At 33.4% G+C, this 27683-nt stretch overlaps 4 protein-coding genes across 5 annotated transcripts; all 4 read right to left on the reverse strand.

Annotated features, from left to right (window-relative positions):
- Nucleotides 1–7199: 7199 nt before the first annotated feature.
- Nucleotides 7200–7889, reverse strand: LOC146945101 (uncharacterized). The gene has a single exon (XM_085748025.1). It carries the CDS (start codon nucleotides 7887–7889, stop codon nucleotides 7200–7202), a length of 690 nt encoding a protein of 229 aa, XP_085604151.1.
- A 43-nt stretch (nucleotides 7890–7932) lies between these two features.
- LOC146945102 (protein FAR1-RELATED SEQUENCE 5-like) lies at nucleotides 7933–10283 on the reverse strand. The gene is made up of 3 exons (XM_085748026.1): nucleotides 10280–10283; nucleotides 8039–9639; nucleotides 7933–7944 (listed from the first exon to the last, which is right to left on the reverse strand). Exons 1-3 carry the CDS (start codon nucleotides 10281–10283, stop codon nucleotides 7933–7935), a joined length of 1617 nt encoding a protein of 538 aa, XP_085604152.1.
- Nucleotides 10284–10936: 653 nt separating this feature from the next.
- On the reverse strand, nucleotides 10937–18383 carry LOC146945103 (nucleic acid binding protein). 2 transcript variants are annotated; one of them, XR_015026226.1, is made up of 12 exons: nucleotides 18067–18383; nucleotides 17855–17976; nucleotides 16449–16504; nucleotides 16300–16357; nucleotides 16089–16199; nucleotides 14836–14919; nucleotides 14378–14458; nucleotides 13127–13192; nucleotides 12924–13040; nucleotides 12603–12688; nucleotides 11723–12252; nucleotides 10937–11260 (listed from the first exon to the last, which is right to left on the reverse strand). XR_015026226.1 is itself a non-coding variant. In XM_085743465.1 (12 exons), exons 1-12 carry the CDS (start codon nucleotides 18305–18307, stop codon nucleotides 11198–11200), a joined length of 1146 nt encoding a protein of 381 aa, XP_085599591.1. In that variant the 5' UTR covers nucleotides 18308–18383; the 3' UTR covers nucleotides 10937–11197. The 2 variants fall into 2 exon arrangements, 1 of the variants encoding a protein (XP_085599591.1); XM_085743465.1 differs by having other exon boundaries at nucleotides 11723–11783.
- A 2234-nt stretch (nucleotides 18384–20617) lies between these two features.
- LOC146945104 (uncharacterized) lies at nucleotides 20618–21038 on the reverse strand. The gene is made up of 2 exons (XM_085748027.1): nucleotides 20889–21038; nucleotides 20618–20782 (listed from the first exon to the last, which is right to left on the reverse strand). The coding sequence occupies exons 1-2, from the start codon at nucleotides 21036–21038 to the stop codon at nucleotides 20618–20620; spliced, it is 315 nt and encodes a 104-aa protein (XP_085604153.1).
- Nucleotides 21039–27683: the final 6645 nt, after the last annotated feature.

Here is a 27683-nt window from a genome sequence, read left to right on the forward strand (position 1 = left end):
GTTTCGAACCCTTTTTTCTCCTTTCTCCTTCGCAATCTAAACCCAAAAGTCTGCGGGTTTTCAACCATTTCTTCCTCATTTTTCCTACGACATATGTCTTGAAAAATGAAAATGTAGGTGACCTTATAGGCTTATATGGTTGAATCACTTGATATGTTTCTCATACTAACTTTATACAGTAACTTTTTTCCTTTGATGTGTATTTTGAACTATTTAATTAGCTCATTGTTTAAATTTTGCTCATTGTTTAGATTTTGTATGACGAGTTGCAACTTCGGTGCATTTTATTCATTGTAGTCTTTATTGAAATGTTATACATAATATATTTAAACATGTCGACAACTAATAATATAGTAAACCTGATTCTTATATATGAAAATCGAAACAAACCCGTGCATCGCACGGGTTAGGGTCTAGTATTAGAATAAATGCTCTCTTGCTCCTAGGTTTTTTTTTTTTTTTTTCTAGACAGTCTCGAATTATGTCACAAAATCTACTCCTTTTCTATCATATGAAAATGAATGACATTTGTTCTGAAGCAAATGTCATGGGCAAGTTTGTTCAGCCTTGGTGGGGTCTCTTCTTCACACTGTTTTTGTGTTCCTTTTATCTCTTTTGTTACAAAAAAAAAAAAATGTACTTCTAATTTTTATCAATGAAACAAAAGAAAGAATTTGTTTTATTTTTTTGATAAATTTATTTAAATCAACAATAAAAGTGAGTGAAACCAAGCAACTGCGCTTTATTAAGTTCCATCAAAAGACAATGACAAAGAATGGAAGAAACATATCATCAACAACCACAACAAAAAGAATTGAAGTAACGGAAAACCCTAAGGCCCTAGAACCTTCCTTCCATCCAATGGCGGATGATGTTCTTCCGCCAAAATACTCGTCGAAATCTTCTCCTTATGATCATTGCAATCACTACTTTGATTTCGATCAACTTCGAAATCACTTAAATCCTTAATTGATTCCCATAACTTCACTAACCTTCAACTCAAAAAAAATCTTTCAATTTCAACCTCATCATCATCCGCCACAACTCTAATCTCTACCAACTATATTTCCCTAACCTGGCCACCTCACTTCCACTCAACCATCCTTTGACGCACTGTAATACTCGCGTCTCTCTTCTTGATTCATGTAACGACCTCTTATTCATCTCATCCAATGGCGAAAAGTAGAACTAGCCTTAAGAGAAGACGTAAACTCCTTTTGATCATCGGCAGGATCGACAAAATCAACGACAGTTGATACCTCATTGAAGGCGGTGATCTGCGACACTGTTAGATGATAGTTGTATTGATGTCTCACTATGGAAGTTGATAATAACTATATGAAATATGTGTTTTTAAATCCAGCTGCCATTCTTAGGTACCGTTTGGCCAGGCTTTTTTTCGGTCTAAAAGCTACTTTAAAACAAAGTTAAAATAAAGCTCTTTAAGGAAGAAGCTAAAGTTGTTTGGTTTATTTATTGTTTTTTAGTTTTAAAATTATTTTTAAGTTAAAAGTTGTTTGGCAAAATATGCACAAAACTTTGAATTAATTACTTTTTTTGTGGTATTCGAGGTTCGAACCCCGGACCTTGCATATATTTATATTTATGCGTTATCTTTATCAACTGAGAATTTATTATGAATATATCTATAATATGTATATGTGCGTGTACATATAATGAGAATATTTGGTTTTTTCTTTTTCAATTATACTCTATTACAAATTTTGTTATAAGAATACCATATTTTTAGTGTCAGTCAAAAAGATAAGAATTTATATTATATAATATTATATTTGTTACATTGTTGGTGTCATTGAAAAAGATATGTTTAGTTTTTTTAATAAGAAAAAGATATGCATAGTTTGTTACAATACAAATGTGTAAAATATATATAAGTATAATTTTTTTAGGCAACTACACTTGTACTTTTAATTAAAATTAAAATTTTATAAAAATAATTATATGCATTACGCAACACTAACAAAAATTATACGCATTAGTGTAACAAAAAAAAACATACAGACGGACATAAAGTATTACTCTAAACCCTAATGTGTGTGTGTGTGTGTGTGTATATTTCCGAGGTTGAAGAAAGAGAATAAAAATATTCGGTGTCATTCAATGACAGCGTGAATAAAAATATTTGCGAGGTTGTGATAATTAAAAAATATTGAAATTAATATATAAGTGATAAAAAGATAATAAAATTCCTTAAAAATAGATAATAAATTAAATGGGCCCTCCTTAAAAAAAATTAAATGGACCAGTTCAAAAAAATGGAAGAAAAAAACATATTGAAAAAATAAAAGAAAATGTTGTCAGCGTGATTTGAAGAGAGGTGCTTGTGAAATAAATTGTTGAGAAGTAGTTTTTTGAAGTAGCATTCAACAACTTTTAGTCAAAGCTCATTCCATTAAATTTTATGCATTCTAAAAAAAGTTCTTTTTTTAGAAGGTACTTTATTAATATTGTGTTTGGCCTAGCTTCTCCTTAAAAATGTAGAGAAGCTGAAAATAAGCCGGGCCAAACGGTACCTTAATGTTAAGAATGTTGGCGGGATTAAAAAACACATGTTCCACTAGGTCATTAGCAACTTTTAATATAAAATATCTTTACGACAATCATTTGACAACGTCCCAAATTGCCTCAATAAGGCACCAAATGTAATCAACGAAGTTGATTTTTGCGATGACTGAGACGAGTTGCTCAGATTTTTTTTCTTCTTCTATGCAACTGTTATGCCCTTAAGGAAAGGAAAGTAATGGTCTCTTCACTAAATTTGTGATTTGTCTCAATTTGTTGGGAGTAATTTGGTCAATCATAATATAGATACATGTAAAGAAAAGTTGCAATACACTTTGTTGTGGGAGCTTGTATCCAAGGTTTATCATTTGAGTTTCAACTACTAGGTCGTGTGGAGGACATCTTATTGTGACATCAAGATCAAAATTAGTATGAACTCTAACTAAAATTGTTGAGTTGGCCTGGAACTTCCACAACTTTATGAATCCGGTACGAAAGAGCATTTCCACCATATGAAATAACAATAACGCCCTCATCATCATTTTTTGGTCTTTCAGAAACACATATTCCAAATATGATATGCTATATGGAATCACACAACACTCTTTTAATCGAACCGATGGTAACCTTGTTGTTCGATGTAGTGTTTTTCTTCATATACCGAATAGTGTTATTTTTTTGCCTTCTACAATTTGCAGCATTGCAAATGTATAACTCACAAGCGTGAGCAACAACAATCGAGACATGATATGAAATTGTTTGGAATTTATAAGATTAGACTTGGTGAAGATAAGATCATTACCACTCTTTTCCTTTCTTTCAGTGCAAAAGAGTTGTATAGAAGGATTTTTTTTGGCCTTATGAAACTCATCACGGTCATCGCAAAAATTGGCAACGATGACAACAATTGATACCTCATTGAATGTGGTGATCTGGATATTGTCGAATGATAGCTGTAATGACGTTTGATACTGCAATTTCTAGTGAAAATGTGAATAACATGTTTTTAAATCCCGCCATCATTCTTAACCTTAAGAACATCGATAGGATTAAAAAGCACATGTTCCACATAGTCAGTAGCAACTGCCACATGAGACATTATTATGACTATCATCTGACAACTTCCCATATTGCAGCCTTCAATGAGGAAGCGAATGTTATCAACGCTATTCATTTTTGCGACAAATGGGACAAGTTTTTCTCCGACCAATTTTTTCCCCTACACAACTCTCATGTGCCGAAGGAAAAGAAAGTTGTGGTCTTTTCATTGAGTTTGTGATCTGCCTTAATCTGTTACAAGCAATTGGGTAAATGATAATTTAGACGCATGTATTTGAGGAAAAGTCACAACAAACTTTCTTATGGGAGCTTGTATCAAAGTTTTGTCATATGGGTTTCAACCACTAAGAGCATCTCCAATGCTGTTCTATGATCTGTTCTTGAGGATATAAGAACTTGTTTTTATGTTCTATCCCATTGGAGTGGTATGACATGGAAGCCATGTTGTAGAACCGTTCTCCATGGAGAACTTGGTAGAACACTGATTTCTGCAATTCTTGTCAGAAAAAGAAGAAAACAGGAGAGAGAGAGAGGGGGGAAGTGGGGTGTAGTGGGCTGGGAAAGCATAACTGAGTGGGACCCATTTAAAATAAATTAAGAACAAATATTGTATTTTTGCATTGGAGTAAAACTAGATGGTTGTTCTTGAATCCTCATGTGGCAATTATGGACCCACCAAAATGCTTGGAGAACACAAATCTTGTTCTAGCATTGGAGTTGCTTTAAGGTGTCTCGATGACATCTTTTTATGGCACCGGAATTAAAATTAGTATGAACTCTAACTAAATAGATTCTTTCACCGGAGAACATATCAATTACAAAAGAACATTTCTACCATATGAAATGCCAATAATGGCTTTGTCATCATTTTCGGTCTCTTCTACGGAATCACACAACACTCTTTCAATCCCACCAGGGGTGACCTTGCCGTTCGAAGTAACCCTTGCCCTTGTGTTTTCCTCCATGTACCAAATGTTTTACATAGAACTCGCTGGTGTTAGCAACAGCAAGCCAAGATCCGTAAAAACTAGCATTTCTCTTTGAATTTTTGTTATAATACGTGAATTGAGAATAAAGTATTGTGTAATTGAATACGAAAATGCACAACGAGCTTGCATGGGAGAGAGAGTATGAGGAGTGTGGCATATGCTTTGCTCTCTATACCTGAATTAGATTGATTTAAGAGTGTTCCTTTTTTCCTATTTCACCTTATCTATTTGTTTAATTATAATGGACAATTCTATCAATTTGATTCCAATACAACAACTTATTGACATAATTAAAGTTCTTTATATGATTGATTAGGTATATATGATAATTTAATATAAAATATTTTATTTTATTTTATTAATTTTTTCAAAATATTGTATTTTAATTTCTTGTTCAATTTGTTTAATCTATTCAAATAAGAAGATAGTTAATGCTAACAACAAGTGATCTAAATCTACCTTATCTGTTCGAAAATGGTTACTTACAAAAAACTTTGATAACTCAAAAATATTTATATTATTAAATATGAATTAACATTCAACTTTTAAACGAAAATGTAGTACGTTTAAATAATAGAGAGTAAATTATAAAGCTATATAATTATGCTCAAAAGTTGTTCCTTGCTCCTAGGTATCTTCAAGTCAGAGGAAAAACTCAAACCTACAAATTTCTTTTAAAGGAAAAGCTACGTAGTTCTTGAGTATTTTATTTTTTTGGTTGGGTTTAAAAGAAAAGATTTTTTTGTTGTGATAAGTTGTGATAAAAAGATTAATTTGATATTCGATAAGAAAAATATTTTTTTAAAATATTGTTGATTTGATAAAACATATGTTGAGTATGAGAACTTAATTATTATGAATTTTTTGTTTATTGGTTTGAATTTAGTAGAAAGAGCTTAAGATCATCAAGCTGTCACTACATTTTCATTTTAACAATAGTAAAATAACTAAATAATAAAATAAAGTAAGAGATAAAAATGAGAAAAGGAAAGGGCTAAGCATCCCTGATACCAAATGGTTTACAGATGAAAATGGAAGTGGTTGTGTATTATATAGACTCTAAAAAGGAAAAGAACGGGGTGCACTTTTAATTGCTTGTATTCTTGATGAAAACTTTAATAATATTTTGGTAAATAAAGCAGAATACAAGCAAGTGAAGATAAAGGAAAGCTCAAAATGGATAAAAGAAAAAGCTACTATTAAAGAGAAGTTGAAATGAAGTTGAAAATAGGGGAATCCAATGAAGTGTACTGTCACCAACGTTTTTAGTTTAGTTTAGTTTTGTAAACGAATTTATCATTGTAGTAAATTAATTTATTTTGCAGTCAAAGATTATTGATACAATTCAAAAGAAATGTATTTTTCTTTTAAATTATGAAGACATTAAAAATGATTATAATCATAGTAAAAGACTAAAAGTTAACGAATTATTACCTATTCTTTTAGATTTTTTATGAGAAATGTGAAATGAGAATGAAGTGTTTTTTGAAATGAGAATGTGAAAGAGAGAAAAGGGAACACACCATAGTTTGAGACTGAAAAGGTTACAAAGTAACTCTTTTTTCGTAAACCAAGTCTTATTTTTATGGTATAGCTCATGTGAAATCAAAATCTAACAATTTTAGAAAAACTATAACCCTAATTAGGGTTTGGTAAAATAAGGAATTGAACGATCGATAGAAAAGGGGAAATGGAGAAGAAGATGCATGAACAGGTTTTGTCGACTTAGAGAACAAGTTAAGCAGGAGAATCTAGGAGATGAAAATTCTAGTTAAAGTATAAAATGTGTTCAAAGAAATGAATGCATGAGCAGGAGTACTTTTAGCAAAGGACACTTATCATAAGTGTTTAGCAAATATAGCGAATTATGGTCGAATAAGTTTAATTTTTGTTGAAAATATGCAATAGTAAAATGTTAGTTGGGAGTTTAGGATATAACCCAACCTTATCACAAATCCTCTCCTTTCATATTGTAAAATCAAGTTTTCAAAGATGAGATGGACTTTAATAATCTATGATTCCTTTCGGAGATACATAAAAAGGCCTTGAATCGACGATTCCTTTTATTCTCGAAAATTGCTTTTTTGACATAGAATACTTCCAATTGACACAAGTAAATGACTAAAATACCCCCAGTGGTAGTTAACAACCGCTGGATAATACGCCGGCAGTTAACAACCGCTGGCTTCCAGCGGCAGTTAACTGCCGCTCACACCAATTACAGAACCAGTGCAGTCTGCACTTGGTTTTTCCCAGGAAATGTGTCATGTTTTACCTGTAATTTCAAATGGCAATTCCGGAGGAAATCAAACCGAAACAACAACATCCAGCAATCATAAACATCAACATTTTATAGTTTATCAATTATTCGGTTACATTATACCAAACTGATAATGCGTTAACGTTTAACAATTGTTTGAAATTCATCAAATTTTCCACATTATGCAAAACATTACACGTAATGTACATTAATTACTAATAAATGCGAAACTCAAATATATTGATATACATATAAATAGTTAAAGGTTAGTTACATATCACCCAAAAAATTGGTCATTACATTATATATCCAAAAAAATACGTCGGCGCGTATCAACCAAAAAACGGATTAACACCGACCAAAAAGTGTCACATTTCATCTAATAAAAGCAAATCATCTAAATGTTCCAGAACATCTTCAAATTCGGTGTTTTCTTTAACCGGAGTGTCATCAAAGATAATTGGTTTGTCTTGATTTGTTGACTCTTTTGGTGGAACCGGTCTCTCTTTGAGCTCAATGTCCATGAGTGTTCGGAAACGATCGTGTTGATCCAAGAATTCATCCTCCCATGTTGCCGCCTCTTCGCTCCTATGATTTCTCCACTCCGTGGATGTTGGAGGTAGTGGGCAACCATCTTTTAATGAAAGAATGACAAAATGATTTGGGATTAGACCAAGGCAAATCATGTTGCTTTTCGGGTTAACCGGAGGCCGTCCTCTAAGTAGGAAAAAAGTCTCGGAGATGTAGTCTTTCCATGTAGTCATCTCTAACACCGGCCTATTGTAACATGATGCAACAATGTGTCCCATATCCGGCAATGTCAACCATTTGTCGGGAGGTGCAAAGCTACTAGGATTTTTGGGAGGGTACAATCCATCCAAGATGTACAACCGCAAAGCCTTCTTGATTTCTAGTTTAATTTGGAACGGAACTCTTTGGAGACGTTCTTGGATACCACGCCATTCCTCCGCGACCGAAAACAAATCTTCATTACTTTGTTCTTCACCCATGTACAACTTATGCCAATGCGGGTGTATCTCATCCAATCGAATGGGCATGTTGTGACGGATTTTCGTAGCAATGAAGCATGCACAAGGTAGGTCATACGGCGTCCTTTGAACACAACCACAAGTTTTCTTCTCGATGCACAAGGTTCTCCTAGCACGCTCTCCTTCACAAAAATAAAATTCATGGCTTGTCTAGACACGTGACCACCCAACCCGGAGTACAAAGTGACATCTTTGTATCGATGTTCCAAGACCGTAACGTTCCTACCAAACGATGATTGAATCTCCCCAAATTGGTTTGCCAACATCTCATCTATTTTATGCCAACAAGTACCCAAATCACCCTTGGAGGTGGACAAATATTCCTTCACCACACCATGAGCTCCTTCAACTCTATTCGTGGTCCTACACCCAAGATGTAACACAAGGTCCGTCCATGCCCTCACTAGTTTGTCCTTGAAAGGCTTCAAAATGGTTTCTTGAACATAGTGAAGAAACTTTGGATGATCCTTACAAGCATCTTGGAATTCCACTAGATTACCCGCATATAACTCTTGAGTAGGAGATTCAACCAATTTTTCCCATGCATCAAATATGGTATCAACCAACTTACTATGCTTCTCCTCGTCGACAATCTTCTTTTGGCCATCCACCACAACAACATTTTGTTTAACTTTGCAATCGGTGATGATTCTTGATCTAACATTTTTGCCAACATGGAAATAACAAAGTATTGCACTACTACCGGGTAGAACATTTTTTACTGCATTCATCATACCTGTGTCCCTGTCGGTCACTATCACCTTAGGCATATCGCTATTTGGTCCAAGAAGTTTAAGCAACATTTGCAAAGCCCAAGTAAAGTTATCCTCCTTCTCCCTAGTCATAAATGCAAAACCAACCGAATATGTCAAATAGGTTGAGGTGACTCCAACTATTTCAAACAATGGCATCCTATACAAATTGGTTTTGTACGTGGAATCCATTATCAAAACAGTCGGAAAATTGTTAAACAACTCTACCGATTTTGGATGAGTCCAAAATATGTCTTGAACGGTTTGACTTTCCTTTTTTTCTCTTACGTAATAAACATATCCATTCTCTTCCAACTTTGAGATTAGATATTGCATCTCCGTCAAGTCACCCCTTTTTGCCTTTTTGAATTTATGACGTTCATTGTAGACTTGTTTGATATTTGTCATGGACTCTTTCCTTTTATTCCTCAAATTTGTCAAAATAGTTTTTGGTTTCACCGAAGAATCGGTCAAGTCATGTACAATCTTCTTGTCGTCCTCCGTTAATCTTCCGGCAAGAAGGTGGCCTGCTACATACGGAACCATCTCATGGTTGTGAACGCCATTAAGAATGGCCAATTTCCAAGCATTGTCTTCCTTAAGGACATATCCACGCACCTTAAACAAACACCCACATTTTCTTGATCCCATTCCTTCATGCTTCACTTTTGTCTTCGATATTTTGTGCTCGCCGCTCCGTTCACAAACCAACTCCAACATGGCATTTCTTCCTTCACAATATCTTCTAATGATAATCGTAAATCCAACCCTATTTGCTTGTCGACGGACCCAACCGAGCAATTTGTTTTTATCTTTCCATGTGTCTTGGGTTGAAAAGAAATGAGTTGTGTCCACTTCGTTGTCACGAAGTTTCCACAGATCGGAATTGACGCTTGAAGCCTCAACTTTAACGGAGACTTCGACCTTAGCGGGAGCTTCAACCTTAATGGAATCGACAACTCTAGGTTTTTGATCACCCGGATCATCACCCGCATTATCAACATTATCTATAAATAAACAACATACAATTACTAAACTAATTAATAAACATGTATCTAATATCATATAATAACATAAACAAACAAAAAAAACAAAAGAAAAAAAAATTGGAAATTTTTTTTTTTCTGGTAGCTACTGCCAGTTTTCAAGTTAGAAAATTTTCTAAGTCTCTAGCGGCAGTTAACAGCCGCTCACTCCCAGCGGTAGTTAACTGCCGCTACAACGCGTTACAGAGCGAAAAAAAGAAAACAGAAAAATCAATCAAATGTAATGGTTTTTTACGTTGTAATACGTGTTCTTTGATGCATTTTGTGTGTAGAAACGTCTTAGCATTTGATCAGCAATGATTTTGAGGCAAGATTTTGACACAATTTTTTTTTTTTTTTGGTGTTTTTTGGGTTATGGTATGAATAGGTGGTGTAAGGTGATGAATGAATAGGTGAGGTAGGTGGTTGCTGATTTTGGGGGGAAACACTGGAGCGGTAGTTAACAACCGCTGGGTCCCAGTGGCAGTTAACAACCGGCGTGTTTCCCAGCGGTAGTTAACTACCGCCAGGGGTATTAAGGTCATTTACTTGTGTCAATTGGAAGTATTCTATGTCAAAAAAGCAATTTTCTTTATTCTCATGGCAGGATCATTGTTAATACCCATCAAGCATAAGCATCTCAATAGAATCTAAATTTACTATATTTAATTCTTAGAAAAAATTAATTTTTTGTAGCCTAGCCACATTACAATCCAAAGAAAGACCTTTGTGATCGATGATTAATTACATGTTTTGTTATTATGCTTAAATGAATATCAAAATTTATTTGGTGTGAATGTAGTTCGCTGATTTAGTGACTTCTGCTTGAGTGAAACACTTCCGTAAGGATTGTGTTTCTGAATAATTAACTTTTGATTGTAATATATGACATCACACTTTGATTTAGCAATTGTTTCGTAAGCATTATTTGGTTTCTGTTCTTCAAAACTCATTTCACATGTCTAGACTTAATATGCTTGGAGTTACTCCTCCACTATCTACACATTCATGGGAATATATACTGCTTCTTTCTCTGCACGACCTTCTCCATACACACAAACTCCTATCACCAGATAACCTCGTTTCATGTCACAAAATCTACTCTCTTTTTTTTATCATATGAAAATGAATGACATTTGTTCTCTTAACAAGTGTCATAGGAGAGTTTGTTCAGCATTAGCGGGGCTTCTTCTTCATACAATTTTTGTTTTCCTTTTTTCTCTTTTGTTACCAAAAAAAATTGTACTTCTAATTTTTATCAATGAAACAAAAGATAGAGTTTGTTTTTTGATAAATTTATTTAATCAACAATAAATAAAACCAAGCAATTGCGCTCAAATGGTTACAAAATTCCACCAGAAGACAATGACAAAGAATGGAAAAAACATATCATCATTAATAATAAAAAAAGAATGGAAGATACAGAAAGCCCTAAACCTTAGAACCTTCCTTCCATCCAATGATGGATGATGTTCTTCCGCCGGATATACTCGCCAAAATCTTCTCCTTATCACCGCTACAATCACTATTATGATTTCAATCAACTTAGTTCTGCATTCTCAATCGCTTCCTTCAGTGCATCGGGGCCCAAATACATGAGAACCTGTGAATATGTTACAAGATTGCTACCGTTGTCAAAAAGTAAATTTACAAACAAACATCTTCAAATGGCATGCATCAGAAATGAAATCGTATAAGCATAATTCTAACTCAAGTCTGCATTCCCATGTTTCAAACAGCCGGCTTATATATACTAATATAAGCATCCACAATAACAAGTCATGTATTAATGAATAATAAATTCACAGGCCATGCATGAACAATTGGAAACATGAAGCAGGTAAAGAAGAGTAACCAACACAATTATGTATGTTACATGCATCTTCGTGTTCAGTTATTGTACTAAGTGTGCATTAAAATATGAGATATCTAAAGTCTAAACTCCAGAAAAAAGTTCCACGTGCTTTTTCATTTTTATATTTTGGGGATTTCAGATTTTTGGGGTGGGAGTTGAGAGGAACGGTGCAGGTAAAGTGGAACTTGCGCAATCATGTCAATATCTAACCTCATTTGCATCTTTGCAATCATCATTCTTCCCTTTTTTAGGCCATCTGACACGCCAGCATCTGCAGATAAACAAGAGAAAAATGTTAGTCATTGGAACAATATTATGAACAGATAATAAGAAACCTACATAAAGAGAGGACTTGATTCCCCCCATTAATAAAAATAAAGGAATTATTAGGTTTGGATAATAGGCATAACTCATCTTTACAAAACTCGCTTGTAAGGTGGGATGCCACTCTTTATAAACTCATTTCAAGCCTTACTTTTATTCCATGTGGGCCTTGGTTTTTCCCAATACATCCCCCTCACACCCGGCACTATGGGGCTTGGTGGCCAGATTGATAGGAGCTCTGATACCGTATTAGGTTTTTATATTGGGTTTAACTCATCCTTACAAAAGTGGTTTAGAAGGTGAGGGGTGCCACTCTATATAAGCTCAATTCAGGCCATAATTTTATATTGTTGGACTTCGTTTTTTTTTTTTTTTCCAATAGGAATAAACTACAGGCGATGAATGGTGGAACATTCCTGTCATATAACCATAAATCAAAAGAATGCTAAAATTAGACAATCCTATAGTATAAAATATTTATACGGGAACCCTTAATCTTAAACAGCAATTATTGGAACTAAACACACAAATGCAACTTAGTTTTTTGAGGGAAAAAAATAATAAAAAATATTGCTCTTGTGTGTTTGGTTCCAATAATTGCTGTTTAAGATTAAGGGTGACCGATAATTGTAGTTTGTCTCTACAAAAATGAAACTGCTACTGAAACAATGGAATCATTTGCTGATTGAAAGCATAACTGCAAGGATGGTCTCAAATAGATAAATGAAAATTTCTATAAGTTAAATCAAGATAGAAACATGCTAACTTTTCTTTCCCGAAACAGCGTGCAAGCTCCTCAGCCAAGGCTTGACCAGGTGGATCGCCATCAGTTGCAAGGATGATCCGGGATGCCTATCAATATAAACAGAGAAAAATGAGAGATGTTGAATAAAGCAGTTTTCACCGGAACATAGAAAGGAGTGGAATAACAACAATCACAGACCTGCTTTAGTTCAGCTTTACAGAATTAGAATTATGACGAGCATCAGATTTTAACATTGAACTATTGCATAACAGATCACAATATATTCTAGCAATGTGTAGGTGAGAATATATATAACATCAGCATACTGAGCATAAAAAAGACCTGTTCCAGAGGTGGCAACTCCTTTGAAGAGACTGATGGAGGTGCGCCGTCAGGAACACTAATACAATTTCGGAAGCCAGCTTCTTCCATTGCTAGCTTGTCCATTTCACCTTCAACCTAAAGTACATAGTCGATAAACTAATAAGAATAAGAATAAAGCAAAACTTCAACCTTATAATTTGTAGAGCAGGCAGAATGCATACAATGATAACATCACTTTCTCCAACTATGTCATCCAATCCATAAAAGATCTTTTCAGTGTCAGCTTCCTGCAAAAATAATAATAATAATAATAATGATGAGGGGAAAAAGATGTAAAAAAAGTTATAAGAACAGAAGATATTAAGAGTTAACACTATCTTCCAGCATGCTAAAGTTGCATAATAGAAACTGTGGGAAAGAATAATAATTGAGTGAAATCTAAAATCTCGCATTTCAGCAAAACAGTTTGATTTTATATCAAATGAGAACAATGGAAACAATTTACGTTTTGTGAAATTTCAGCAGAACAGTTTGATTTGATATGAAAAAGGCATTTGATAAGGTGCCAAGAAAAGACATGTGGGTTCTACATAAGAAGGGGGTTCATGTTGCTTATACAACAACAACAACCAAGCCTTATCCCACTAACTGGGTCGGCTACATAGATCAAATTACGCCATAGTGTTCTATCATAAACCAAATTTGGATCCAACTCATTAACCTCTAAATCCTTTCTAATGGTTTCTCTAATAGTTTTCCTAGGTCTTCCTCTACCTCTTTTAACTTGACTCTCCTCCATTGATCTACTCTTCTTACGACGGCATCTACGGGTCTTCTCTCTACATGCCCAAACCATCGCCTATTTTCTACCAACTTTTCTACTATAGGTGCGACCCCCACTCTCTCTCTAATGGTGTCATTCCTAATCCTATCATGTCTAGTCTTACCACTCATCCAACGCAACATCCTCATCTCTGCTATACTTACTTGATTCTCGTGTTGACTCTTAACCACCCAACACTCCGTACCATACAACATCGCCGGCCTGACCGCTGTCCGATAGAACTTTCCTTTCAACTTAAGTGGTACTTTCTTATTGCACAAAACACCCGAGGCTCTTCTCCATTTCAACCACCCAGCTTGAATATGATGGCTTACATCTGCTTATGGCTAAAACTAATATTGCAATATTCAAGCCAGCCGTGAAGGACTTTCCAATAAATATATGATTACACAATTAGTCAACTGAGCCCTCAACTTTTCATGGATTTAGACACGCATGTTCAATAACCTTTGTCAACATAATGAAATCCTCGTAAGAGAGTTGACAGAGGAAATAAATGTGAAACTAGAATTGTGAAGAGAATTTTTTGAATCATATGGTCTTCTATCAAGTACAGAAAAAATAGATGTATAACTGCTGTTTATCTTCTTTTACAATAATTACGTACGGCATCAGCAATTGTTTATACCTGCCAAAACCTTTTGTTGACGTCTCTGTACTTGCAACTAATAAGCGCTCCATTACGACGATATGTGAATGCAATAACAATCTACAAAATAAATGTTGTGAATACAAATATAACACAGGTGAGTCACTCATAAAGTAATAAAGTGTGCATAAGATATAAGATACTAGGTACAGTAAGAAAATAAAATTGACATATAGCCCTTGTGCATATTTAAATTTTCAATGTATTATGTATTGTCTTTGTTAAATAGAAATTAGGGAAAATCAGTGCCTGATTGAACAATAAAACAACATATTTTTCAAGCGAATAATAAATGGTCGAGTTCTTGTTGTTTAATATTGGCTTTTTATCAGTTTGAAGGTGTACAACTAATATCAATCATGTTACCAACCTCAAAATTCAAAATGAAGCTTCCCATGTATCTCAAATAAAGCTTAAATTTTAGTAGTTAAGGGCACCTGATCATCATATTTTCTCTGCATGACACCATTTCTCTGCAGAGTCTCCTTCGAAATCAAGCGCTCTGAAAAATATGCGACCAGCTGAAATAGGGCAAAGGAAGTTGTATTCACTACATTGATTGGAAATGAACAAATAAATTATCAAATTTACTACAAATGAAATTGAGACTCCACGTGGTGAGTATAAAATATATAAAGCAAGATATACTTAAGATATCAATTTTATTCAGTAAATGCTTGTCTGAATTGCTGTTTACAGTGATCAAATCACCCAAAGATTTGAGTTTGTTATTTCAGTAATACATGCTCAATTCCATGTGTGTCGAAAACAAACAGGTCATGATGAAACACAAAAGACTCTGATCAGCAAAAGAAACATAAAAAAATATGATGGTTCTGCTTCCAAGACATAGATGATGAACTTAATGAGTTAGATTATGAGACTACATTCATGCTTATTAGGCATTAACAGTCAATTTTAATTGCTTGAAAAAACAGTTGATAGATATTTCTGGAAGGAAAAGGTGAGAAGTTAATTAACTGAGTTTAGAGTAAAAATACATATCATATAGCTTAACAGGGGTAGAAGTTAAGAAATATCCGTTGCTTATTCATAGATAAAACAATACATTATTAATTTATCTGTCTACAAGTAACACTCGAAACATCTCTTAATCAAAAGTTCATCCATATGTTATGTAACGTAGGTTTTCAAACTTAAAACCCAACTGTGAAATTCAAGATTCGTGATCTCTTTAAAAACATCTCTTAATCAAAACTTCATGCATACATTATGTAATGTAGGTTTTCAGACTTAAAATTCAATTGTGATTTTCAATGTTCTTGGTATCATTTAAAGTTACTCAATAGTGAAACATTAGTAAACTATTCTTAAGCATGCACAAAACGCAATTTGTCAAGGTAAGAAAGAATACTTTAACCAGGAAAAAATTTATAAAAATGCCAAAGGAAAAAACAATTTATACTGCTAACATTTCAATAAAAAGTTCCCATTGTTCAAAAATTCAAATACTTCTACACCATCAGTGAGGAGGAGGAGTGTTAATCCCCTTGAAGAGGAATATTTATTTCATGTAAAAGAGTCATGTATTTGGATATAAGATAAGATATTGAGAAATCGACAACATATTTTTTCATGAACAATATATTCCCGACAGAGCAATAGCAGAGCACATCCATAGTTCAAAATTAAAAGCAGGGACAAAATTTGGTACGGTAAAATCCATTACCTCATTACAAAGTGGTTCTAGTTGCAGGTCCTCCTCCTTAAGTTCTCTTTCTTTCATAGGAGGTTTTAATTTTTTCATTGACTTAGAATATGAATTGCTATCAGCAAAGGCCTACAACAGAAAGATGAAAATTCAACTGAATAACACTGAGACCTCACATTGTATTTAGCAGGCATTGTGCAAAATTGTTTTAAAAAACAAAATATCTAACCTGGGTGCTGCCTTTCCAACCACACTTTCCGCGAAAACACACCCATGCAGCAGACCCCCTAAAATCAAAATTTCAGTTAATAAAACAAAGTGAAACCACGATCTGCTGACAAATAGAATTAGGTAAGTCGACGAAAAAAGGATAAGTACCCGTCTGGTGCAATGTAAATAGATAAGCTCTTTTTTATCGTGTCACCACCTTGGCACTAACAAAAAATAATATTAAAAGTTACGTACCAGAGTGAGCACAAAAAACATGTTTGAATTGCTTTGCAATGTATGACATAGGATAGGATGGAATGCAATGAGACGTTGACGTTGACGATGACGATGACGATGACGATGACGATGACGATGACGATGATGATGATAATAATAATAATAATAATAAACACTCTTCAAATCAATTTTGGGGACTGTACTTTGACAGCATAATCTACTCCCTCAACTCAAATTAAAGTTTCCCCTTCAAACTTACCTCTAGTCAAAAATTTCAAATAAAATATATTCTAGACCAAAAACAAGGGAGGAAAAAACTTTTTCTTTATCTTTGTATCAATAAATAAACTAAAGCATACTATAATTTTTGTCTTCGTCTCAAAATTTTCAGACCAAAGCTTCTTTTTTTAAAATCATTCTTGTAAAGAAAAACACAAAAAAAAAAAAAAAAACTTTAAAATTGAGGACAGTTATTGTAGGAATGAGTATATACTTCATACTTCAAAACCATCGAAATATTTTAATTGAAGTTTGCAAACTTTTGAACCAACTTCATCTTGTAAACTTACAAAAAACAACTCTCCCCTTGCTTCCATTTCAGAATGAGTTTGAAAGCAAAGATTGGGAGGTCTCCCTCAGCAATCCAAACACAAACTATGTTGGATAGGCATGGGTACGGTACTAACAAAAAATGAGTTTTGTTCCATAATATATCATGAAAAAGTTAAATTTTTTAAATTCACAATAAAAGTTTAAAAAGTCAAAAACTGCGTTTGGTTACAACACCAAAGAAACTTAGATATAATGACGAAAATTGGTACCACAAATACCGTACTCATCCCAGTACCGAGTAATTCACAATGACAGAAGAGACTATTTACAATGTTGGATTGGAGATGTATTTCAGTTTGCAAAATTATAACAGAATATTTTGATTATACAACATTGTAATTAGTCCCAGTACCGAGTAATTCACAATGACGAATAATTTGACAAAGTCATGCTAAATTAATAATACAACAAGGAAAATGCTAACATGTGCCCTAAGGGCACATGCTAAGGAATTTAAAATAGAAATAAATGTCTTAAAAGTTGTGCATTCAATTCAACTTTTTAAAGTCAACATTTTGTTCTTTTAGTACTTCTAACTCTAGATTCCTTAACTTGTGTCCTGAGGGCACAAGATAATAAGACCCATACAAAAACTATTTACAATGACAATGCATATGAATTAAATTCACCACCCCTCTACAATTTCTATTTGAAAAACATCTAATAATTCAAAAAGCATTCGGCTTTGCAAAAAAAGAAACAGGGGAAAATTGAAAAACAAAAACCTTAGGACAAAGCAAATGATTGTGTTGACCAGGAACACAAATTCCAGTATCCATTCCAACAACTTCCAATTTCTTCTTCAAAATATCAAACTGCATCTCCACATTATTCTCTTCCAAATGAACTATCCCAAAAACAATAAACATAGTCAAAAACAGAAATTCATTAACATCATAGTAAACAATTAACGTTGTTATGTTGTAAAAAACATTACCTGGTCTAGAAACCTTAGCAGTTGAAACGCCATGATACCCATTAGTTTTAAGCGGTAAAGGAGGAAACTTTGAAGCACGTTTAGAACAGAAAACAGTAAAAAAATGTCTTTTAGGTTGAAAAAAGCGCGTTTGAAGAAAAAGTGATTTTTGAAGGTTTGAAAAAGGGGTTGAATTAGAGAGGGTTTGAGTGTTCATAGTGGAGAATAATGGAATTACAGCGTGTGGATAACGAAAACGCATGTTCTTTGATGAAACACAAGGAAAAATGAAGTTTTTTTTTGGGGTTATAGTGAAGAAGAGGGTTCTATTCTATGGCAGGGTGAGAGTGTTTGGGTGAAAGGGTTTAAGTTGAAGACAAACCTTGAGAAAAAAGATTTATTTTAACTAGACCATTGACCCGTGCTCCGCACGGGTCCTACCGACTAAAATATGTACGAATAAGTTATATCATAATAATAAAAAAAATGAAATATTCACAAGATAAAAATGTATTACATTAATCATATCATCTTGACATTAAAATAGTTTGAAAACCGTACATTTTACATTATTTATCATACATTACGAAATACTATAAAAACGACATTTGAAGTGACATTAGTATTTTCACATTCATCATTGCTTATCATCAACCCTTTTTTTTTTTTACATTCAACCCATCTCTTAAAGTAACTCTTGTTAATAGTCATTACAAATAAAACAAACAAAAATTGACTCCTTTGAAACTTGATCCAAGCCTTACACCAATTCCATATTAAGTTTGTGCTTGTGTGGCAAGAGTTTGTATTTCCCTTCATTAAATCCTACCATGACATTATCTAGCTTATATGTTCCTCCTTCTTCAATCATTCCTTGAATCGTTGGCACCAGGAACTTATGAACAGTGGCATGGATCCGTCCTCGCTAAACAAAAAATAACATGTCATTAACATAAACCGTAGTATATGTTATCGTAGTGGCAACTTGAAAAAAGGATCATTCATTTATACAATCGATTTATATAATATACATTCTCATCAACTAAGATCATGTTCATGAAGATGATATCGTCTGGATTTTCCTTATCACGGATCAGCCATATATGGGCCACACGGACAATCAACTTCAAATCCTTCTTTCCACCAGTCACAGCTGAAATGGGGGTGAAAATGTTTGTCATATTAGCAAGTGCAAGAAAGAGTTATATTTGCTTAAATTTGCTTAAAGTCGAGAATGGTTGTATTAGCACAACTAAGTGGTATTTAAATAGGTAATTGACAATTCTCTTCGTTAGTTTCAAATGTGATTAATCATAGTCTTCTATTGGTAATAATTACAATTCAAAAGTTTTTAATTGTCATTAACTACGTTCTTGATTGCCATTAACACTACGTCATAATTACTATTCAAAATCGAATCAACCTTGATACATGTTATTTTTTGAAATAAGTATGTCAAAATTGCTTTTAATAGGTAGTAATTGGTAGAGTGCTTAGTACATAATGCATAAAAGCAATTAAAAGTAATTCATATACGAAAATATGCGACTTTCAAGTTTTTAATTGTCATTAACGGCGTTTTCAAGTCATTAACTACGTTCTTAATTGTCTTTAACAGTACATAATAATTACTATTCAAAATCGAATCAACCCTGATACGTGTTAATTTTTGAAATAAGTACGTAGTTAATTGCTTTTAATAGGTAGTAATCGGTAGAGTGATTGGTGCATAATGCATAAAAGCAATAAAAAGTAATTCCTATACAAAAAGTACGTAGTTAATTGCTTTTAGTAGGTAGTAATCGGTAGAGTGATTGGTGCATAATGCATAAAAGCAATTAAAAGTAATTCCTATACAAAAATATGTGACTTAAAAGTTTTTAATTGCCATTAACGACGTTTTCAAGCGATTAACTACGTTCTTAATTACCATTAACAGTACGTAATAATTAATATTCAAAATCGAATCAACCTTGATACGTGTTAATATTTGAAATAATTAGGTCATAATTGCTTTTAATAGGTAGTAATTGGTAGAGTGATTAGTGCATACTTTAGTGGTAAAATTCGAGGGAAATTTCACCTTGAAACACATATCTTCCTATCACTCTATATCGGATAGCATATTATAGTGTAAAAAATGCATGCGTGAAACATTGAAATGTCAGTAGAATAATGTGATAGGAATTAGTGTATGCGTGAAACAGTAAAAAAATGTATGCGTGAAACATTTTCAATTGTCACTTTCTAAGGGATGTTTATGTTATTTCTGATTAGCAATTAGTGTAGGGGAATTGTTATTTCTGATTAGCAATTAGTGTCGGGGAATGTTGACCGACTTGATTAGCCTTTAATACGTATTCAATTGCATTAACGAAGTGAGAGAACTTTTTTCAAGTTTGAATAAACGGATGTGATCAAGTGCTTGAACGGATGAGATTACTCGAGCAATTAGTACATGTTTAGGAGGGAAAAAAGCTAGGGAATTAGGGCAAAGTAAGGAGGATTAGGGCAAACATGATAGCTAAGCAAAACAAACAAAAATTGACTCCTTTGAAATTTGATCCAAGCCTTACACCAATTCCATATTAAGTTTGTGCTTGTGTGGCAAGAGTTTGTAATTCCCTTCATTAAATCCTACCATGACATTATCTAGCTTATATGTTCCTCCTTCTTCAATCATTCCTTGAATCGTTGGCACCAGGAACTTATGAACAGTGGCATGGATCTGTGCTCGCTAAACAAAAAATAACATGTCATTAACATAAACCATAGTATATGTTATCGTAGTGGCAACTTGAAAAAAGGATCATTTATTTCTACAATAGATTTATGTAATATACCTTCTCATCAACCAATATCATGTTCATGAAGATGATATCGTCTGGATTTTCCTTATCACGGATCAGCCATATATGGGTCACACGGACAATCAACTTCAAATCCTTCTTTCCACCTGTCACAGCTGAAATGGGGGTGAAAATATTTGCCATATTAGCAAGTGCCAGAAAGAGTTATATTTGCTTAAATTTGCTTAAAGTCGAGAATGGTTGTATTAGCACAACTAAGTGGTATTTAAATAGGTAATTGACAATTCTATTCGTTAGTTTCAAATGTAATTAATCATAGTCTTCTATTGGTAATAATTACTATTCAAAAGTTTTTAATTGCCATTAACTACGTTCTTGATTGCCATTAACACTACTTCATAATTACTATTCAAAATTGAATCAACCTTGATACGTGTTATTTTTTGAAATAAGTACGTCATAATTGCTTTTAATAGGTAGTAATTGGTAGAGTGGTTAGTGCATAATGCATAAAAGCAATTAAAAGTAATTCATATACGAAAATATGCGACTTTCAAGTTTTTAATTGTCATTAACGACGTTTTCAAGCCATTAACTACGTTCTTAATTGTCTTTAACAGTACGTAATAATTACTATTCAAAATCTAATCAACCTTGATACGTGTTAATTTTTGAAATAAGTACGTAGTTAATTGCTTTTAATAGGTAGTAATCGGTAGAGTGATTGGTGCATAATGCATAAAAGCAATTAAAAGTAATTCGTATAAAAAAATATGCGACTTAAAAGTTTTTAATTGCCATTAACGACGTTTTCAAGCCATTAACTACGTTCTTAATTGTCATTAACAGTACGTAATAATTAATATTCAAAATCGAATCAACCTTGATACGTGTTAATATTTGAAATAAGTAGGTCATAATTGCTTTTAATAGGTAGTAATTGGTAGAGTGGTTAGTGCATACTTTAGTGGTAAAATTCGAGGGAAATTTCACCTTGAAACGCATATCTTCCTATCACTCTATATCGGATAGCACATTATAGTGTAAAAAATGCATGCGTGAAACATTGAAATGTCAGTAGAATAATGTGATAGGAATTAGTGTATGCGTGAAATAGTAAAAAATGTATGCGTGAAACATTTTCAATTGCCACTTTCTAAGTGATGTTTATGTTATTTCAGATTAGCAATTAGTGTAGGGGAATGTTGACCGACTTGATTAGCCTTTAATACGTATTCAATTGCATTAACGAAGTGAGAGAACTTTATTCAAGTTTGAATAAACGGATGTGATCAAGTGCTTGAACGGATGAGATTACTCGAGCAATTAGTACATGTTTAGGAGGGAAAAAAGCTAAAGAATTAGGGCAAATTAAGGAGGATTAGGGCAAACATGATAGCCAAGCAAGTCTAGCTTTTATAATAAAGGATTTTTTTAGAGAAAGAAGATTTATTATTTTTTTTATAAGATTTTAGGGGATTTGATTTTCCATTGGCACAAAATAATCTTGGAGTAAAGTGACTTTGATTTTTATTTTTATTCTTAATCCAAGTGTCTTTGATTTGTTAAAATCAATAATAATCCCTCAATGTAATTTTTCATTTTCCAACATAAAAAATGAGGAAATAGTCATTTTAGTACTTGAATGTGTAATGAGTGATCATAATAATCCCTCAATGTATCTAAATTTTAAAATAGTCGGTACACTTCATTAGTCAAAATAGTTTCCAACATTAAAATAGTCCTTCAATGCTGACATTAACTCTTTTCATATATGGACTAACATGATAGTAATTAAGTTATAAGGACTCATATGACAATAAGTAAGTATATTGATGGAGTAATATGACAATGTTAACGAAACATTGAGAGATTAGTGTAACGATTCGTTACACATTCAACGACCAAAATGACTATTACCCAAAAAAAATAGTTCTCTCCAATACAGTTCTATTGTCATATATATTTCGGTCCAACTTTATATTGTTTTGTCCGATACTTTTTCATCTGTGAATCAAACGCACCCAAAGGTTGATTACTTATATATAGATTATAGAGAGAGAATGCATTGTCAACATAAATTAGTTTAACATTCAAATCCAATAGAGTATATATTGTATTGTGTTGAACGGACAAGAGGAACACTCTAAATATAAATAATTCAAGTACTACATTCACACAAATTGAAAAGGATAAAATATAAAAGAATTAAATAATGATTATTTTTAAAATAATGACATGTACTATTATTATGTGTGTTTAAATTTAGGCAAATGGAAATGGTGGTTAAAACATGATCAGAATGCTATATAGTCTGAGCTTCTAATTCAAAGTTTGACCCAGTAAATTCTAAAATATTGAATCAAGAATTTTCTGATTATGTAAAAGATTGTCATGACGGAGAGATTTATTGAATATTGGTAACAATTTCCCCCGCTAACATCTTTCTATTTTGGAAATGGGGAGGATTTATATCCATTGTTATTTAAAAGAAAACAAATCAACTTTAACTAAAATGATAATAATATTAACATGTCCAATGTTTTCCTTAAAGGAATAATGAATCAAACTACTCTCTAGCTAAAAGGCTGATCTGATACATACATAATTCAGCTCAAAAGTGGTATTTCAATGCTAATTATACAACAACAATGAACTAACCTATTCCAAACAGAAAGCTCACTAATCACACATAATTTACACTGAAAGCGCACCATGCAATAAACAAATACAAGACTGAGTGTGTTTGGAAATATGTTAAAGAGAGCTTAACGTGCGGTGAGTGTAAAACTACTAGTTGTAGCTGTTTTTGGTACGTTAGGCCACACCGTGAAAACCGATGGTTCCAAACACACCATAATATCTACTAACAAGTTAAAAATAAACAGAAATATGTCATCTTTCATCTGTTCCTTAAAGATGACTTTAGTTTTGGAACCTTGAAGTTGGAAGAGAACAGTTTGGGAGTCTCTGTGGTGGGAATAATTGGGCTTCCTTTCCTCTTCAAGCTTCTTTTCTCCTGGGCAACAATAACATTCATGAAAGGGAAAACAAATAAAATCATAAGAAACACGTTGATTTTAAAGAAAAATAAAAATATATCTTGGTGAATATAGGAGGAAGGATCAGGAAATGGTAATGAAGAGTATCATATCAACTACTAGAATATAAGATAGCGTTGAAGCTATTTCCAGATGGTAGATATAATGCATCTCACTAATCCGGGAATAGGTGTTAAGATTCATAGAATTTAGTATGTTAATTAGGATTAGTTAATAGTTAGTTACAAGTGAGAAGATAACTTGGAGAGCAAGTTACCTAGATAGCTTGGAGAGCAAGCAAGTTAGTTAGGAGTTAGCTCTATAAATAAGTCTCAACTATTGTACTCTTACAATCTTTTTGATCAAAATGTTTCTCTGATAATATTTTCTCAATCAAAGTCTTATGGCTCTTTTTCATTCCAATTCTCCAAATTCTCATAAACTCAACATGGTATCAGAGCCTGGTTGCGATCTCGGGGATATCCTTCTTCTTCCGCTGCCGTATCGGAGAAATCCTCCGTCGTTGTATCGGAGAAATCTTCTACTTTTCAGCACAAAGAAATCTTCACTGTTCTTTTCGATCCTCCATCTTTTCTAATGACATACTCCATTGTTTGTCATCTATGGAAGAAATCAAAGGTAGAAAAGAAGTTTTCGCCATTACCGCCACTTCGAAAACCACCGCAAGATTCTACAGTTCTTTCAACTGAAGCGGTTTCTTTCAATTTTGGAAGTTTTAATTCAGAAATTGTTCCTATCAAGCCAATCAAATCTGTTATACCAGCAATTGAAGGTTGCAGCATCAAGATTGGTGAAATCTCATGTGTTTTGAATGATCCTGTTTCTGCATCATCAGTATTGAATGCAAGTGATTTTTCTAATTCGTTCGATTTCTTATTCGAATCTGTAGCGAATTCAACAAAGATTGTTACGGAAGATCAAGAACCACAGAGTTTTCGAGATCCTTCCGTTGTTTTCAGTTTCGCCATCGCAAATCAATTCAGCGGTGATAATTTCTTCAAGGTTCTAATCAATCTTTTCATGAAGTTTGTTAACATTCTCAGAATTGTAATTTCAGCACCGCCTTGGTTCGCCGAAGGTGATGGTTATTCTCCATTGATTTTCGATCCCGGCGGTGTAACCGTAGTTCATGGTTCAATAAATCTGATTCGTACCTTAACCATTTTTAATCGTAGTCAATTCATTGTATCTGTTTTCGATACTGGTCAATTCATCTTTTGCTACTGGTGGAAATCTGTGTGGTTTGTTCTTCTCTGTTCTGTTCAGAAGCATTTTTCAGAAGCTATTGGTATCACTCATCAGAATCGTTTGTCAGAAGCTATTAGGAATCACTCATCAGAAGTGTTTGTCAGAAGCTATTGGAATCACTCATCAGAATCGTCCTTCAGAAGCTGTTACTCATCAGAAGCATTGATTCAGAAGCTGTTTTCTTTGATTCAGAAGCTGTTTTTTCATCAGAAGCTCTTTCGTTTCAGAAGCTGTATTCTTCAGAAGCAAGTTTAGCATCAGAAGCAAGTTTAGCATCAGAAGCGTTTCAGAAGCATTATCAGAAGCATGTTTCAGAAGGTGTTGTGCAGTTTGTGTTCAATTCAGATTCAGATTTCAGAAGCTGTTCAGAAGCATTCTTTGTTGTTCAGAAGCATACGCTGTTTTGTTGGTTCAGAAGCTGTTTTGTTGGTTCAGAAGCTGGTCATCATTCAGTTGTGCTTTGGTTCAGAAGTTGTTTTGTTGGTTCAGAAGTTGTTTTGTTCACAAGGTTCTGGATTCGTCATGTGGGGCCTGGACATCATCAGCTTTGTTGGGCTACAATCTGAGCCTGCTATGTTTTTCTATCTTTTAAGTCATTTGCTAGTTTACCCCCCTTTTTACCTAGTTACTTCAGTTTGAATAATCATTGTAATTCTCTTGTATTCCAAACTCAAATTGGTGAATTTCCCCATTTTGAGTTTGAGGGAGGCTGTTAAGATTCATAGAATTTAGTATGTTAATTAGGATTAGTTAATAGTTAGTTACAAGTGAGAAGATAACTTGGAGAGCAAGTTACCTAGATAGCTTGGAGAGCAAGCAAGTTAGTTAGGAGTTAGCTCTATAAATAAGTCTCAACTATTGTACTCTTGCAATCTTTTTGATCAAAATGTTTCTCTGATAATATTTTCTCAATCAAAGTCTTATGGCTCTTTTTCATTCCAATTCTCCAAATTCTCATAAACTCAACAATAGGCATAACTGACTATAACTATATCAGCTTGGCAAGTGAATGTGAAATGCATTGAAAAAAAACGCAGAATTAACCTCACAGGTAACAAGCACATGTTTATAAGCGTAACAAGTTTCATATGAAAAGTATAAATCACGACAAAACATACATTATATAGATTTTAATCTTACTAAAATATAGCACAAAGTCAAAGTTAGAGGCTTAGGCCCCTTAAAAAACAAAACTCGCATCAATCGGGCACTCATCTCAAATTCTCGCAATAGTGTTTTAGGAGGTTTCCATTCACAACAATTTTTTTCATCAAAGACTAAACCCTACCATAGACTTGACTATAAACCAACATTTCCACTATTCTTCTTAAGAAAGAATGCGTGAATAAATGATACCTAGTTCAAATCAAAACAAAATGAGGCCTTAAACAAAGAAATATTTTTTTTTTTTGCAAAATTACACCAGATGTTCTTTATCTTATTTATTGTAACACATGTTCCTTTATATTTTTTGTCCCACAGAAGTTATTTATCTATCAAAATATGCACAAGTAAATTCTTCCTTACATTTTTGTCATTAAAAAAATGCAAGAAATGATTAACTTGTGCATATTTTAGTAGATAAAAAACTTAAACAAGACTAACAGTAAAAAATAAAGGATCAATATGTCACAACTACATAAGGTAAAAGACCTCTAGTGTAATTTTTACAAAATTTTTCAATAAATATGGATACCAATTAATGTAAAGACTAAACGACCTATTAGATTTAATTGAGTGTTACATTTTGATCTTAAGCATAGGGAGATTAACCACGTATAAAAAAAAAGACGCTAAAAAAAAAAAAACCACGTATAAAATAAGTTTTGTGCAAAGAAAGGTGGCGATCTGGACATTCGGGTGATAGCTGTAGTGACACGTCGTGCAATAATTTCTAGTGATAGAGTGAATCGAATGTTTTTGAATCCCACAAAAGTTCTTAACGTTCGATATGAAAGCACTTGTTCCACCAAATCCCTAGTAACAGCCACATGAGACATTATTACAACTATCATCTAACAACGTCCCATATTAGTTATTACACTCTTCAATGAAAAACCAAATGTCATCAACATAAGTTTCCCCCGACCAGTTTTTCCCCCTATACAACTCTTATGTGCCGAAGGGAAAGAAAACAATGGTCTCTTCGTTAAGTTTGTGTCCTGCCTTAATCCGTTTCAAACAATTGGGTAAATGATAATTTAAATGCAAGTATTCAAGGAAAAGTTGCGACACAACAGACTTTCTTATGGGAGCTTGTATCAAAGTTTTATCATTTGGGTTTCAACTACTATAAGTTGTGTGGAGGACATCTTCTTATGGCACCAGAATTAAAAATTAGTATGAACTCTTAACTAAATAGATTCTTTCACCGGAGAACATATCAATTACAAAAGAACATTTCTACCATATGAAATGCCAATAATGGCTTTGTCATCATTTTCGGTCTCTTCTACGGAATCACACAACACTCTTTCAATCCCACCAGGGGTGACCTTTGCCGTTCGAAGTAACCCTT

The sequence above is a fragment of the Medicago sativa genome, chromosome 2, assembly GCF_051527215.1.
Source record: "Medicago sativa cultivar Bolivia chromosome 2, Bolivia_mono, whole genome shotgun sequence".
NCBI classification, from domain to species: Eukaryota; Viridiplantae; Streptophyta; class Magnoliopsida; order Fabales; family Fabaceae; genus Medicago; species Medicago sativa.